This window comes from Sphaerodactylus townsendi, linkage group LG05 (assembly GCF_021028975.2).
Source record: "Sphaerodactylus townsendi isolate TG3544 linkage group LG05, MPM_Stown_v2.3, whole genome shotgun sequence".
NCBI classification, from domain to species: domain Eukaryota; kingdom Metazoa; phylum Chordata; class Lepidosauria; order Squamata; family Sphaerodactylidae; genus Sphaerodactylus; species Sphaerodactylus townsendi.
Genome location: NC_059429.1, coordinates 58512494 through 58527058, shown reverse-complemented (window position 1 = coordinate 58527058; position 14565 = coordinate 58512494). Strand labels below are relative to the sequence as shown.

Here is a 14565-nt window from a genome sequence, read left to right as displayed (position 1 = left end):
CATTCAGCCACTCTCAACATTCCATCCCTTTCTAGAGCACTTTCAATTCTGCCAGGTTATTGTTGCAATATTTTTGTTTTGGGTTGATTTCTAGAATTATTTTTCTCTGCATATAGGGAAAGTTCCATGAATAAGCAGAGGCCATTGCTGTTTTCATCATCCACATGGGACTCAGTCATTCTATGGTTATGTATGGTGATTACTTTTCCCTTGGAAAAGCTACATATGAGATAGCATTGCTTGTAACAAAGTCCCTGTTCAGTGTGAACTCCTAGTTATGATGTACAACAGTGAAACTACAAATTGGGCCAATTTGATGTGAAATGGACTTTCTCATAGTCAAGATGTTCAGCCCTGCCCTTCTTGGGTTGGGCCATTTTGTTTTTTTAAATGATTGCTTTGATGGATTTTTTAAAGGCCTGTAATGCTAGTGAACTATACGCTTTTCATCAAAAATAACTAAGTAGAATTGTAACTTCATCCGGCATGTGCTGGGTCATCTTTGTTTTAGAATGCTCCACTTGGGTCTTAGTGCCTTCCCAAATGGAGCATTCTATACAAAGACGGTCCAGCACATGACTGATGAAGTTACAATTCTACTTAGTTTTTTTGTTGAAAAGGGTATAGTATGCTGTTTTGCTGTGGAAATATTTTGTGTGTTTTTATTTCTGTGGTATAATGTATTGCTCGGATTTAAAAGCAAGAATCAGAAAGAGGGGAGCTGACTAGGTTGACATGTGTTGTGATTGGATAGTTGCTGTAACCTAGGTGTGGAGTTGACTGGTTTAAAGAGAGGGTTTGGGTATGAGAGAACAGAGAACAAAGTTGAACGGTTGAAGAGTGCAGTGCTACAAGAGTTATCAGTGTCACATGTGGAAGTAGTCAGCCCAAGTGGCAAGGTAGGAAAATAAGCCTTTGTGACTACATCTATTTAAGGAACTTATACTTAAATAGATGTAGTCACAAAGGCTTATTTTCTGTAAGCACTTGGAAGGGAATAATGTGATCACTGAAAATCAGCATGGGTTTCTGAAAAACAAGTCATGCCAGGCTAATCTTCTCTTTTTTTGATAGAGTGACAAACTTGGTAGATGAAGGGAATGCTGTGGACATAGCATACCTAACTTGATTTTAGTAAGGCCTTTGACAAGGTGCCCCATGATATTCTTGCAAGTAAGCTGGAAAGATGTGGACTAGATAATGCAACTGTTAGATGGATTTGTAATTGGTTGACTGGCCAAATGCAAAGAGTGCTCATCCTGGATTGAAGTGAGTAGTGGAGTGCCACAGGCTTCTGTCCTGGGCCCAGTGCAATTCAATATTTTTATCAATGACTTGAATAACAAAATAGAGGGCATGTTACGGTAATCCAATTTGCAGATTATACCAAATTAGGAGGTGTCGCTAATACCCTGGAGGAGAGGGGCAGGATTCAAAATGATTGGGCAGATTAGAGTGTTGGGCCAAAACTAACAAAATGAATTTTCAACAGAGATAAATGTAAGATTTGACACTTAGGCAAAAAAAATGAAATGCACAGATATAGCATGGGGGACCCCTGGCTTGACAACAGTGCATGTGAAGGGGATCTTGGAGTCTTAGTAGATCACAAACTGAACATAAGTCAGCAATGTGATATGGTAGCCAAGAAAGTCAGTTCAATTCTGGGATGCATCAATAAGAGTATAGTGTCTAGATTGAGGGAAGTAATTGCATCACTCTACTCTTCATTGGTCAGACCTTCACCTGCTTCATGTGAAGCAGGTGAAGCTAGGAAAAATTACATCAGACACCTGTAAAATGAGCACAGGGGCCCCCCAAGGCTGTGTACTTTCACCACTTCTCTTCTCTCTGTATACCAATGACTGCATCTCAAATGATCCATCTGTTAAAATACTGAAATTTGCAGATGATACAACAGTGATTGGTCTCATTCAAGACAACGATGAAACCGCATACAGACGGGAGGTTGAACAACTAGCCTCGTGGTGCCACTGGAACAATCTAGAACTGAACACACTTAAAACCGTAGAAATGGTGGTAGATTTCAGGAGAAACCCTCCCATCCTACCTCCTCTCACAATACTAGACAACACAGTATCAACAGTAGAGACCTTTAAATTTCTAGGCTCCATCATATCTCATGACCTAAAATGGACACCTAATATCAAAAATGTCATTAAAAAAGCACAACAAAGAATGTTCTTTCTGCGCCAACTCAGGAAGCTCAAACTGCCCAAGGAGCTGCTGATACAGTTCTACAGAGGAATCATTGAGTCTGTCATCTGCACCTCTATAACTGTGTGGTTTGGTTCTGCAACCCAACAAGCTCGACACAGACTTCAGAGAATAATCAGAACTGCAGAAAAAACAATTGCTGCTAACCTGCCTTCCATTGAGGACCTGTATACTGCACCGGTCAAAAAAAGGGCTGTGAAAATATTTACTGACCCCTCGCATCCTGGACATAAACTGTTTCAACTCTTACCCTCTAAACGTCGCTACAGAGCACTGCACACCAAGACAACTAGACATAAGAACAGTTTTTTCCCGAATGCCATCACTCTGTTAAACAAATAATTCCCTCGATAATGTCAAACTATTTATTATATATTTATTATATAATTACTGCACTACTTTTTTCATCATTCCTATTACCCATCTCCTCCCAATTATGACTGTATGACTATAGCCTGTGCTGACATTTCATTTTATTTTATGATTTTACATTTTATGTTTTTATTACTATTGATTGTTTCCTGATTGCTTACTAGACCTATATGACAATCATTAAGTGCTGTACCTTATGATTCTTGACAAATGTATTTTCTTTTATGTACACTGAGAGCATATGCACCGGAGACAAATTCCTTGTGTGTCCAATCACACTTGGCCAATAAAGATTCTATTCTATTCTATTCTATTCTAGAGTACTGTGTTCAGTTTTGGGCACTGCAGTTTCAGAAGGATATTGATAAGCTGGAACATATCCAGAGGAGGGCAACCAAAATGGTAAAAGGTCTGGAATCCATGCCCTACAAAGAGAGACTTAGGGAGCTGGGGATGTTTAGCCTGGAGAAGCGAAGGTTAAGGGCGGGACATGATAGCTATGTTTAAATATTTGAAGGGATGCCATGTAGAAGAGGGAGCAAGTTTGTTTTCTGCTGTTCCAGAGACTAGGACATGGAGTAATGGATTCAAGGTGCAGGAAAAGAGATTGCACCTAAACATTAGGAATAAATTTCTGTCAGGGCTGCTTGATAGTGGAATTCATTGCCACGGAGAATGGTGGAGTCTCTTCTTTGGAGATTTTTAAACAGGCTGGATGAACATATGTTGGGAGTGCTTTGATTGTGTGTTCCTGCATGACAGGAGGTAGGATCTAATGGCCCTTGTGGTCTCTTCGAACTCTATGATTCTCTCAGCCCATGCAGAGGCAGGCAGTGGCAAACCACCTCCAAACGTCTCTAGCCTTGACAATCCTACAGGGTTGCTGTATGTCAGCTGTGACAAGAAAAATACACAAAGAACTGTTCCTACCGGTATTTGAAACCATCATCATTATACCTAATTTGCTAAGGATTGGAATGTCTGACGACAAACCTGCTTCTTGATTTCTGTGTGCCCATTGGTTGGAAGTGTGTCCCTCAGATTCCAACAACTGGCCTCATCCCCTACCTCCCTTCCCAAGACCTACAGGCCTTAGAAAGCAAGGTGGGGTGGGGGGAGAACCAGCCCCGATCCTGCGTGCTGGACTCAGTGTGCTCAGTCCCACATGAAGAATCGGAGGATCCACCACCCTTTTAAGATTTGCTGTTGTGCCCATCTCCAACAGCTGTTATGCTGCTTTACTTGTAAATAAACTCAATTTGTTTATGCAATAAAAAGCAAAAAATAGAATTTAAAAAACTGTGTTCTATCACAGTTCTTGGACAGCGTTCGTGTTATACGTTTGGAATAAGTGAAATGGCTTTTAACATAGTTTCGTTTTCTTTAAAAGAATAACTGTTTCATGGGAAGTTTTTTCATCTCTCCCTGGAACTTCCCAGTTTTTCTGTTAGAAGAACTGGGTGGGGGTTGTGTTGGGGCTCCCCCACACAACACCTATTTCCCCCTGCCCCTGGCCTTTATATCTCTAGCTGGAATCTACAGTTTCACCCTTTGTCTAAAGATGGTATAAAGACTTTTTACCAGGTACTGGGAAGTGAACAGTTGCTTACCAACTTTGGTTGAAGGTTGTCACCTGCTCTAATATTTGTCAGTAGTGTTTCAGTGGTGTAATATTTTTCTCCAAGATCAGTTGCTGCTGTAGAGATTTTTTTCACAGTTGTTAAAACAAGCTTTCATAGTCCAGATGATATCAAGAAGGGACTGTCAGAATCTCATAATAGTCCCATCAGTGCAGATGTCTTGATGTATTTGTATTTTGAGTTATCATACTGTTTTGATTGTTTGGCTGTACAGTTTGTAACCTGCTTTGAGTCCGATATTCTAGGAGGAAGGTATGTCCAAAATAAATATCAATAAACTGTGAATTAATGCTTTGGTTTCCTTGTTTTTTTATATAAATGGTTTGCTTATATCTATTAAGGCTGCAGTAAACGATCTTGGGCACTATTTTAATTGAAAATCAACCCATAATGCAAATTATTTAAGTACAAAAAGCCACATGAATTTGTTACACTTTTTGTATATTCTTCCTTATGGTTTCTTATGATGGGTTACTTTGGTTTCAAAAACATTTGTTCATTTTGATACATTCAGTCTTTAACACATACATGGTTTCCTGAAAGGAAGAGCAAAGGCAGAGAAGACTTGATTTCCTGGATTAGGATGGTTACAAATGTAAGCACAGTAGCAGTATTGGTGTGTGGTACTTAAGAGATTTATTGAAGACTAGCAGCAAAAGCCATTGCTGGGGAGATGCCATGGGCCGTAGCAAAGGGTCAAAGAGGAAGCATCTCCCCTGCAGTGGGCTTTAGTAGGGCTGCAGCATCCCTGCCCACCTCCCCTGCTCCCAGCATAACACTTACCTGTTTCTGGGCCTGTGGCTTGTTGGTGGGAGAGGCTTGGGATGGTGGATTAGGGTAGGAGGGAATTGATTGACTTTAGTTGGGAGGTTAGCAAGGTAAGGGTTCTGGTGGGAGAAGGTGGCAAGGTGAGGGTTGGGAAAAGATTGAAAGGGAATGTATAGAGTGGGGGGAGGGTTGTAAGGAGTGAGTAGGGGTGGGGGAGGGATATAAGGTGTGGGTTAGGGTGGGGGAGGGTGGAAGGGGGGAGGGGTGGGGGAGGGTGGCAAGGTGAGGGTTGGTGTGGGGGAGGGTGAGGAGGGGTAGGAATGCGGGAGGGTTTTAATGTGTGGGGAGGGGTGTTGGGAAGGTGAAACTTTGGGTGCAATATGGAGGGCTTTAAATTTCAATGGATTTTGAAATCCTGAATTCAAGGAAAGCTACAGATTATGGTTAGCTCACTTTAGATAAAGCGTAAACTTTAACCCCAACACAGAGTTATTTGCAAATAGATGACTATAGAAATAAGATTATTATGACATGAATTAAATTGTCATTGGCAACAATATAAGCATGTATTCAGGTTTGATGTCATAATTTGCTTTAGGCAGGATTAAATATATAAAGTCATTACATTCTGTAACAAAGAAAAACTAGCTAACCCTTTGCAGTTCTTTAAAACAATCCTTTGGATCATAGATCTTTCAAGATATTTCAGGTATTAAGATTGAAGAAAATGATAACCTTGCAGCCCACACTGCCTTTTGCTTTTTCTGCAAAAAAAGTTTCATAAAATCTGAGCATAAAACTTTGCTGAGCATAAAGCAACATTATCCACTACAGGGTTGGGGGAGGGGAGTATGTCTTGGAGAGTTTGGAAGAGTGAGTGCCAGTGCTGACATAGAACAACATGTATTTTGCCTGATGAGGGGGGTGATTGTGATGAAGCAGTGCTCACCCTTTGGGAGAGTGTTTAAAGGAGAAATTGCTACTACCTAAACTGAGCAAACCTTGTAGAAGGGTATTGGTCTGATGTTTGTGCCTTGTATCTTCAGTATATGGGAGGCAGAATATTTATGTGCAGTCTACCAACTGTCTGAGCAGTGACAATTATATAAGAAAGTTTCTCTGACTTTCAGTTTTTCTTTCCACAATGGGTGATGTATAAAACAGATCAGATAACAAAATGGACTGGTGGTTTACAGACCATAGAAGATAAATAGCCACAGTAATGAAAGAAAATTATATTGATCACATTTAGTTCAATACTTGTCATTTTAACTATTTCTTTGATTCAATCTTTGAATAAGTAACAATTTTTAAAAATGCAAAACTGAAAAATTGGTACCTGGTACAGTCATCTTATTTTCCATTTTCATCTTTGCAAGGGAGCTTCGGAGCTGAATTGAAAGAGCCTCTTTCTTCCTTGTTCTTCTTTCCCTGATGTGTGAAGACTGATATCAAGAGGCAGCTCTTGATTACTATAATGTCTGTAGAAAAGTAACAGGCATCATTGCACTGTGAGGGGCTCAAAACAGATACATTGAGTTATATCTGGTAAAGCTATCGTAATGTGTTTCTGGTGATCTGCTCCTTTCACTGATGAAACACCGCATCAGCTATAACTTTGGCAGTCTTTGATGGCAGCATTATAGTAGTCTTTAAAGCTGTACATGTGAATGCCTGAATCAGATACTAAACCTTTCAATCATAAATAGCAAAAAGTGGACTTTCCAGCTTGCTGCTACTCCAGTTGAATGCTGCAAAAACTTGTAGTGTGGTTGACAATCATAAATTATGGAACGTGTTCCACCTGGTTGTGCTTCATGTGTCTGTTTCCACATTTATATGAACTTTAATTGGAAAATTACAATAGCAGCTGGTAAAGATCTCTGAAGGAATGGTGATGGATTACCGTATTTCTCTGCTTAGCTAAATGTGACTAGTGTGAAATGCGGATCTGAGAGAATTCACCACTTTTGCTGTTATTTTGGTGGTATATTTCTGCTTTTTTACATACACTTGTTAAAGGTCTGGAGAACAAGTCTACAATTATTCTGATAGTTGAACAGATAAAATAAGCAAATTGGCAATATTTTCCCAAAAAATTGACATTTTTGTAATAGTTTTAAATGAGAACTGAATTAAAATATATAGTTGAGGAAGTACTATCTATCCAAAATGTAACATGCTGTTCATGTTCTAGGGCAATTATATGCTTGATTTGAAATTCAAAGGTGATCATGTGTTCAAAACATTTGTGTGTTGCTTTTTTACTCAAACAAGAAATTCCATGCCGTTTGTATACATTTAAAATATAGTAAAATGTCACAAAAGTAAACTTGAGAACAGAGACTAAAAATACAGTTGCGTGATGATAGTAGCTGGATCCCAATTCAGCAGTAGGAGCTTAAAAGGCCCATAATAGCTTGCATAAGCAGGCAATTATTATGGGCCTTTTATAAATGTAGATGATTTTAATTTGTAATAAATACATATGTGTTTTTAATGCTGAGCTGTTTTATATTTATTGGCCTCTTTAGCTATTTCTTGTCCATTTAAATACTTAATTCTAGTTTCATAGGGATATGTTTGTCCCCGCCCACTTTTTTGTGAGGAGTGCATAGACAAGTATCAAACTAAAAAGCAACTGTTTTGATATATAGAGTGAGTTTTCCTTGTCTGTGAATATGAAATATTGAATATAATTCAGATTGTTTCTGGTATACTGATAAAATAATTGTTTGACTGTGGATAACATCTTCTCCTTTTTCTTTTTTGGATAGCCTTCTGTTGAGTCGGCAAGCCCAGGTAAAGTTATATTCTGATGTTTACAAACCTTAATAGAAAAAAGAACGTTTAATTGAAGCTGTCTCCATTGATATGTTTTATAAGATACATAGTTGCTGCTGGATTTAACTCTGTTGTGCCATGTTCCATTCCAATAGGCCAGCTGGCATAAGGGACTTCTACTGATTTAAAAGCAGCCTGCATAACCCCAACAAGACTGGTCTTGTCAGCATTTGGAAGCTAGGCAAGGCTGGCCCCGATTATTTCTTGGCTGGGAGACCACCAAAGAAGATGGGGGTTGCTACACAAAGACAATAACAAGCTGCCTCTGTTAATCTCCTTGCCTTGAACATTTCATGGTCATGGAATCACTAGGAGTCAGGTGCAACTTGACAGTGCACAATTATTTAGTAACAAGTGAGAAACAGATCTAAACTAAGTTAAATCCTTCTATGGTCCTTGAAGTTAATGGGTTCAGAAAGGGTATAACTCTGCCTTGGAATGCAGTGTAAACTGCCAACCTGTACAAGGCAAATGGGACTGTTCCATGCTGCTCAGCCTAATTTCCATTAAAATGCCCTGGATTTTGCCAGTGATTGGGTTTTCCAGGAAAACTTCTGGAAAATTTTCCAGTTAAAATTTAAACAAAAAATGTATATTTTTAAATAATGTTAGCAAAATAAAATCTAAGGCCTGCTTCTTATCCTTCATTTAGCCCATCTAGCATGATTGATTTTCTACACAGCAGCCTAACAACCTTAGACCAACTTTACATATATGGGGCACACATTCTTCCGTAGAAACATGTTGCACCATTTTGCAAAATTTCCTTCCCTGCATCACTTGAATTTGCATTAGTGACTTTACCTTGTGGTGTATCAGAGTCCAGAACTCTTGACGGTTTCATAATCCAACCCAAGCATGGAATGAAGAGTGGAAAGTTTGTTTCTATCAGGCTGCAACAGTTACAACATTTAACAAACTGAGCCCTTGTCCTGAGATTGAAACCTCTTTTGCCGTTCTTACATAGGGGAAAACCATAGCAGTGCAGTCGTAAAAAGGATTACTCCAGTCTAAGCCCATTGATTTCAATGGTTAGGCTAGATTAATTCTGCATAGGATTGTGCTGTAAGTTATTATTGCCTAGTGCCTTGTAATGTTAACAAATAATTTAGTTGAATAGCATTTGCCTCTCAGTGTTCAGCATGAAAATATTACATTGTCCAGAGTAAAGCAGATGCCTGGATAGTTTTGTGCCCTGTATTAAAACTTAGTGGAGGATAAGATTCCAAGTGACACTGAGTTTTTCTCTTAGTCATTTTTTTGAATTGTGCCACTTGGGTTGACTCTGCTTATTTCCGCTCTTCAGCTTGTACTAAAAATAATTGTAGTCCATATGTGCTTTAATGGTATTAGGCCGTACAGTATCAAAAAATGTCTGGTTGAAATAGTAAAGCTTATTTTAGATCTAGTATAGCAATAACTGGTCAAATTGATATAAGACTTTAGAACATTCTAGACTGTAGATTTCATTTATGGGTTTTAACATGTTTTTGTTGCTTTATTACTGCTGTAGTATAGATTGCGGTATCCTTTGTGTACTGGCAAATGCAAAGTTGTGTTGTTGTTATTGGAGGATTGGAAGGGTTTGTAATGTGAAGATGATTGATAATGTGTGAGCATATTATAACTATGTCTCCTGTGAACCCCACTTTCTGGTTTTTCATGCACAGAAACTCCACTACAAAAGGGGGCAGGACTTCATATGTAAACATGAAAAAAGAGTCACCATTTGCAAAAAAAATTGTTTGAAAATGGAGGATGGGCTGGGGGAACTGTGGTACATGGTCTGTTCATCTTTATCAAGTGTATTCAGAAGAACAGGGTCCATTGCATATTGTCATTCCAAAATACACCAGAAGACGTATACTTTGATATGGATTAAAGTACATTGCATGCATCTTGTGAAGGCTATAACAGCATGCCCAGTGTGTGAGTGGAGGGGTCTCAAAATGCTCTATAAAAAGAGCAGGCCATAGAATTACAGGAAACTGTAAGGAAGATAGAAGCTGACAGGGGCTACCTCTCTGTTCTGATGCAGTCTAGGATGATCTCTTCTTCCAATTTTTATGCATGATGGCTTGGACAGAAAGGCTAGTTAGTGGCATTCTGCTCAGGTTGGCCCTTCCTCTTGCTATAAATCATTGTAACTGCACCAAAACTATTCCTGATAGTCAAGGAATCCGTTAGAACAACATGCAAGATGGTACAGGTAGGCCTATAGATAAGTAAGATTGAAGATAATCAAATGAATATTTCCTTTGTAGAAACACACTTGTCTTCTGTTTGTATAAGGGGTTCTTGAGCAAATAGCTAACAATGTAGATACATTTTAAATCAAAAGTCTTCCACTGTTGGTGGCTGGAGGAGTTATTTATGATATAGAATTATATTTTATTTATTTATTTATTTATTTATTTTTTAAACTTTTATACCGCCCCATCCCCTGGGGGCTCTGGTTATATTCTGGTTATATACAGCCCCCCACCCCCACCTCCCAGTTTTTGACTAAAAATCTGCATGCATTCTATTCCAGCTGAAAGCCAGCATACTGAGGAATAGTTGTCTTTTTCATGAAGATTTTTAATTTTGACTGGGAAATAGGGAGAATTAAACCCTGCTTGTAACTTGTTTTGCAGGGAGATATTAATTATAACCCAGCATTAAAAAGCCCCAGCCCAAAGTCAAAAACATAGTTGATAAAAACATACTTAGGCAGCTTAAAACAACAGTTACCAGACTAAAATAGTGTGTTAATTCAAGCCCCTAATAAACATGTGCTTTTACAAAAATGATTCACTTCTAAATTAATGTTGCTTTTAGAAGTTTGCCACAAAACAGTGATAGTAGCCTTAGCAAGTCTATAATGTGATATACTCAGACTATTAATCAAATTCTAGGAGGGTCGGCAACATCAGATGACCATGAATTTGACCCAACGGCTGACATGCTGGTTCATGATTGTGATGATGAAAGAACATTAGAAGAGGAAGAAATGATGGAAGGTGAAACAAACTTCAGTTCTGAGATTGAAGATCTTACCAGGGTAAATGCTAGAAATACTTTAACCAAATTCCTAATCCTGAATTTATTTGCATTTTAATTGCAAGTGAATGAGAAAATTTTGGGTGTGGCTTGTTCATATATTACCTTCATGTATATTTATGCAGATTTAGAATTTTACAGCAAAAGGACTGGTCTGTCAGTTGTTGCTCTGGGCACGTCTTACTTGTTAACCTTCATTTGTAGCCCATATTATGTGACATTGTCTTCTATGCAGGGGCATTCTGTTTTGATTTAGCAATAAATGACATTTCTGAGTGTTTGCATGGTGATTTCAGTGTGGTTAACTCATGCAAACTGCAAGGGAAACTCACAAGTTTCTGAGAAGGAACAAAAGCCTAGTAGAAATTCTCTTAAGTGATGATATCTAGTGTCCATCCTTCTAGCCAGGAGCCAGGTGTAACAGATTACTAACCCAAGGTCATTGGCACATGTGGGGTTACTTCCACACACAGTCCAATACAGTAATGTGCATAACGTTGTGGCAACAAGTAGTGTTTTCTGTACCCATTTTTATAGTAATCCTCCACAATATGCAAAAATAGGGGATATGGAAAGCCATGGCTCAGTGGTAGGAGATTTGCTTTTCTTACAGAAGGCCACAGGGCCAGTTCTCCATCATATCTATTTGAAATGATAAGGTATTGTGTGGTGTGTGGTATTCCCTGACCTGGATGGCCTAGGGTAGTCCAATCTTGTAGGATCATAGAAGCTAAGCAGGGTTGGCCTTGGTAGTATTTGACTGTGAGACCATCAAGGAAGTCCAGAATCATGGCACAGAGGCAGGCAATGACAAAACACCTCTGACTATCTCTTGCCTTGAAAACTTGACAGCATCACTATAAGTTAATGGCGACTTGACAGCACTTTTGCCCACCAAAGTGATGTGAAAAATCTTTGCGACCCAGGAAAGCTGCTGCAAGTCAGAGTAGACAGTACTCACCTTGATGGCCCTGTATTCTGACACAGTATAAAGAAGCTTTGACACATCTGTGTGTGTTTTCAGAGTAAATCATGGTGTTCGTGGTGTAAATCTAATCTAAAGTCCACACAGATGGAGTATAAAGTTTAGCTCTAAGCCATGTGAATTGGTCATCTTCATCTAGTTTTCTTTTGTTGTAAGTTCTGCTTTTGTAACCTTTACATAGCTTATTTTGGTAATTTTTAAAGTTCTTGGATCAAAACATGGGGACAGAGATGTCACATGATAAAAACTATATTATGTCCGTAAAAGTGGAGTCAAAATAAGTCTGACTGGAATGAATGTTTCTATTTAGATTTATATAATATTGCTTTCAGTAATGGGAATCAGGTACAGAAGTTTGGAGGCAAACAATTTGCTTGTTAAAGTGTTCCTAGGGTTGTAAGCTCTTTTTAAATCAAAGGGGTGGTTGAGAAAGTCAAGTTGAGAAAGTCCAGGGCAATGGGGAAATGAGTGTAATATTGATAACTTTTCAGATCCCACTGCCAGCCAAATTTATTAAACTGTCTCCCTACCATGACCATTTTTGTTTATATGGTAAGTAGCAGCATGAAAATGTGTATCTCTTTTTAAAGTGGTGTAACTTTTTAGTTCCTGAAGTAGACAGAGGTGGTTAGGTGCGCTGACCCTTGGTAGCAGGCTTTCAAAGCCAGTGTGTGCACCAGTGACATTGCAAGCAGTCATCTCCGTGGTGGGCAGCTTCTGTAATATTTAGAATAGCATTGTGGGTGTATAATGACCAGAACTTATACGTAATCTATATGACAGGTGTTGCACTTATTCTGCAGTATTTTGGAAGTATCACCAACATGGTGTGAAAAACACTGAATCATGATCAGTTCTCATAAAGAAGCATCAAAAAAATTGAAAAGCACATGGAATTCTATGTTTTAAAAAACCTACTTGACCTCCCAGGTTTCTGTCCTGCTTGTGCGTTAGACGAAGCCTATCCAACATGTTAACTTTTCTGTCTGTAAATATTTCTGTTTGAGAGAATTAACACAAAAATGACCCGTCTAAAATTCTCAAAACCTTAATAGTTATACAATGACCTACCTTGGCATCAGTTCAGCATGATCACAGTACTGTCCTAAGTCGAGAGATAATCAACCTAGCATTTTTCAAATACTTATTTATGGGGGGGGGGGGGGGGGACTGTGCCAGAAACCTGTCTGAGATGGCTTACAAAGTGAAAACAAAGCATTAAAAGATAATTAAAACGCAACATTAAAATCCAGCCCAGCATTAAAATATAGGCCCCAAGGTCAGACTATGGATAGCTTAAAATATCAGTTTTCACGCTAAAACGGTGTTTAAAAAAATTAATCCCTTAGTTAAAAGCCTTGGTAAACAGAAGTGTTGTGATCTGGTATCTAAAAGAAAGCAAAGCAAGCACCAAGTGAGCCTCCAAGGGAAGGGCATTCTGTAATGCAAGGGGCCACTACTGAACAATCCTTGGTTGCCAACAGCCTGACCTTTGGAAGTAGGGGCACAGAGTACAGGGCATGTGAGGCAGTTCTTAACTGGTGGGCTAGACAATATGGGAAGAGGTGGTCCATTCAAGTACCCTGACCCTAAACCATTTAGTGCTTTATAGGTGAAAACCAGTATTTTGAATTCAGAGGCAATAAACATTATAATTGTATTGTCGAAGGCTTTCACAGCCGGGATCACTGAGGTGCTATGGAGTTTCCGGGCTGTATGGCCGTGTTCTAGCAGCATTCTCTCCTGACATTTACCCCGCATCTGTGGCTGGCATCTTCAGAGGATCTTCAGAGGAACATTATAATTGCTTCATTTTCTAGAGACCTTCCCTCTTCTTTAGGTAGCTATAACTTGTGTGTTCACCTTACTACTAACTGCGGAGGAAGAGATTGCCCTTTGTTTCTTCTTCTCTGCCTGCCTCGATTTAAGTTCAGTAGAGCAGTCTACAATCAATCCCTGTGCTACTGCCCTGCCTTCCCACATCAGGAAGAGAGTCCCACTGAATGACTGTTCCCTCTTGCATTTCTTGGATGTAGGAATAGCAATTGCCTGGCTTTTCAGTATGAAAGAGGGCTGTATGAGAAACAGGGTTAAGTTCTGCCCTGGGGAGATAGTGTAGTTACCACATCTGAACTTTCTGAGGTGGAGGTGGGAGGGAAAGGCTGTGACTCAGTAGCAGGGCACATGTTTGATCCCTGGTATCACCAGTTAATGGACTACAAAAAGCAGGAGTTGGGAATGACCCTTCCCTGCTTGACCCTTGCCCTGGAAAATTTTTGCTAGTGAGTGCAGACCAACGATTGATTATCTTTTTGGAGTTGTAACATCATGTTGTTTTTGGCTTGATTTTGTGATGCCCTACCCAACTTCTAAATAGAATAAATGGTTGAAATTATACGTAGTATAAAAGAAAAAAAGGTACTAATAAAATTACTTAGCTCAAGAAATGATATCCAGGTGGTATTTTGCTTGAAATTATATATGTCAACTTAATAAAAGTTCTATTTTAGGAACAGAATTTTCCAACCTCCCTTTTTCTGCTTCTGCTTTCTATGTTCCTTGAAATTCAACTTATAGAGATAGGTAGGCCCTGTGAAAGAATAATTAGACTAGAAAGGATCATTAAAGTTTGAGTTGATACATTTGCGATATTGACAGTTGCTCAGAAAAAAATGT

General features: G+C 39.0%; 1 protein-coding gene across 2 annotated transcripts in view; it reads left to right on the top strand.

The window, feature by feature from the left end:
- Positions 1-14565, top strand: part of MIER1 (MIER1 transcriptional regulator) — a 42460-nt gene that overhangs the window by 2512 nt on the left and 25383 nt on the right. For both annotated transcript variants that reach the window (XM_048497327.1, XM_048497326.1), the window contains exons 2-3: positions 7796-7820; positions 10760-10905. In XM_048497327.1, the coding sequence (XP_048353284.1) occupies positions 7796-7820; positions 10760-10905 (171 nt within the window). The remainder of the gene's footprint in view (positions 1-7795; positions 7821-10759; positions 10906-14565) is intronic.